This window comes from Eurypyga helias, unplaced genomic scaffold, assembly GCF_000690775.1.
Source record: "Eurypyga helias isolate BGI_N326 unplaced genomic scaffold, ASM69077v1 scaffold1097, whole genome shotgun sequence".
NCBI classification, from domain to species: Eukaryota; Metazoa; Chordata; class Aves; order Eurypygiformes; family Eurypygidae; genus Eurypyga; species Eurypyga helias.
Genome location: NW_010263435.1, coordinates 8645 through 11163, shown reverse-complemented (window position 1 = coordinate 11163; position 2519 = coordinate 8645). Strand labels below are relative to the sequence as shown.

The 2519-nt window shown below is 40.7% G+C and overlaps 1 protein-coding gene across 1 annotated transcript in view; it reads right to left on the bottom strand.

The window, feature by feature from the left end:
* The window catches only part of AKIRIN2 (akirin 2), a 7489-nt gene extending 6128 nt beyond the window's left edge, over positions 1–1361 (bottom strand). Inside the window, exons 1-2 of the mRNA XM_010156018.1 lie at positions 1280–1361; positions 787–930 (exon numbers count right to left, since the gene is read on the bottom strand). Coding sequence (XP_010154320.1) covers positions 787–930; positions 1280–1313 — 178 coding nt within the window. The 5' untranslated portion in view covers positions 1314–1361. The remainder of the gene's footprint in view (positions 1–786; positions 931–1279) is intronic.
* Between the last annotated feature and the right edge of the window lie 1158 nt (positions 1362–2519).

Here is a 2519-nt window from a genome sequence, read left to right as displayed (position 1 = left end):
AATGATTGGTTGGGAATTCAGAGCAAAATCATCGACTTCTGAGTCATGTGACATTAAACATTGACTTTGACCAGATATAAATGATAAGCAAATGAAGTACAACTTGATCTGGCACTTGGTATCTGTTCAGAAGAATGAAATAGTGAAATGAGGCAACTTGTTTCTAGAGCAAAGGTTCTGTGAGGAGCGGCTGAGGGAACTGGGTTTGTTTAGTCTGGAGGAGAGGAGGCTCAGGGGAGACCTTATCGCTCTCTACAACTACCTGAAAGGAGGCTGCAGAGAGGTGGGGGTTGGTCTGTTCTGACAAGTGACAAGTGATCAAACAAGAGGAAATGGCCTCAAGTTGCACCAGGGGAGGTTTAGATTGGATATTAGGAAACATTTCTTCAGCAAAAGGGTTGTCAGACATTGGAATGGGCTGCCCAGGGAAGTGGTGGAGTCACCATCCACTCCTCGAGGTATTTAAAAGACATATAGATGTGGTGCTTAGGGACACAGTTTAGTGATGGACTTGGCAGTGCTGGGTTAACAGCTGGACTCAGGAAGATATGGAAGCTCTTTTCCAACATAAAAGATTCTATGATATCTCTTGAAAACAATGCAAGCATTGTGTCCTACTGATTCTTAAAATGACAAGTTAAAATCTTCCAGATCAACGCTAGTATTGACAAAAAAAGCGCAACAGTAACTGGTGAGCTGGTGCCATAAACCACCAGATAACTAGGGAGAAATATTTACGCAGAGCCTAAGAACACATAGCAGAATTACACAGAACTATCTGGGTACCTGGCAAAGCTGGTCCAGTAAGGAGAAATGCATGTGGCTGTGCATCAGTAGAACAACAAGGATCTGTTTGCTGGAAGCTATTTTCTAAGTGTCTCCTCTTCTGCATGCGTTTGTACTCCTGTTTTATGTTGTACAGAATTTGTTCTAAAAGAAAAATGAGAAAGAAATGAAGCCTAAAATAATTACATCTCAGTATTTCACTTCACTTTACTTCCACTCAAACACCAAAGGCTGTAGATAATTAACATTCAAAGCTGGACTCTTAATGCATAGCCAGCAAGACCCACCATTGTTTACCTAAGACAAAACCAGTGAAACTAACTGAAAGAAAGGTAACTCCAGACTGTTTTCGCACCAGAAGGTATAAAAAACCATTGTTAGTTAAGGTCAGGTGTTGGTGCCAGAGTACTGCGAACAAAAATAAACAGCGTAAGGTTACAATTTTGGAACTATCAGCTATACAATATACATAGAAAAAATGAGGCCACAGAACTTCTACTGGTATTCATCATCTTCCCTTCATACATCTAATTTGCAACCATCTTTCTCCCCCCACACATAACATTTATCGTTCACGCAGTTAAGGGTAGCAAAAGACTCCAGAATAAAACATGTGCATGAAATACCATTCCCCTCCGTACAGTTGCTGGCATACAGGTAGCAAAGCGGAGAGGAAAACACGATTTAGACAGACTGTGCATAAAGCAACTACTGCTTAAAATCTCCAAGAATTGGAAACCGACAGACAAAATACAAAAGCCTTCAACAACATTTCTGACAGCTTTGGATCCATGCAGATAAACAGAGTGATTGATCAATAGTCTCTTTTAAAGGAGCACGCCAATATGTAGTTCAGCATTTGATTGCACTAAATAAAATACAGCAAGTGCTTTCAATAATTCCATCTCCACTGTAAAACAGTTACAAGGAAAAACGTAATCCTTGCAATAAACCCATCAAGCCTGCATGCCTTCTCTCTGAAATTCCCTGTACCAAGACTGTCAGGTACATCAGTGCCCTAACTGCATATCCTCTGGCAATGTAAAATGGCAATGTAAAAATTAAAGGAGAAAAAGAAAAAAAATAGATGCATCTTTTACAGGAGACTTTCACAGAAAGAGACTTCCAAAGACTCCCTCTTTATGAGAAGTCTTACTTTCAAATGCATTTTTAAAAAAATTCCTACAGGGTCAGCTTCTTCTGACACTTGCAGACTTCTGGCAAAGTGAGCTTTCCAAAAGTCAGAAACACCCATATCAGTGTTACCGTGTCAGAGCTGCAAAGGACTCTTCAGTAACTTCCTATTTTGCCAGCTTTCCAAAAGTCAGAAACACCCGTATCAGTGTTACCGTGTCAGAGTTGCAAAGGACTCCTCAGTAACTTCCTAATGCTGTTCAGCATTTTGCCAATTAACATGAAAACCTCTCAACTCCTTTTCAGGATTCTAAACAGTACGCTCCTGGGGTTTCATATTTGAACATTTTCTAGTAAGCAACCAGGTGGAGCAAGTAACTTCAGCTACCAGCTTATTCAGTCAGCGGCTGAAGGCTATGCTAGACCAAGCACAGGCAAACTTCTGCCAATCCCCAGTTCAGAGGTTTAACTACTGTGGTAGTTCTTTAATTCCATACACAGTCCGGGGGCTTCCAATTTATGTACAGAGAGTAAATGGTTTCCAGTCAACAGGAACCCTAGCATTTTCAACAAAGCAGGTTCTTATCTGGATTTTGTCC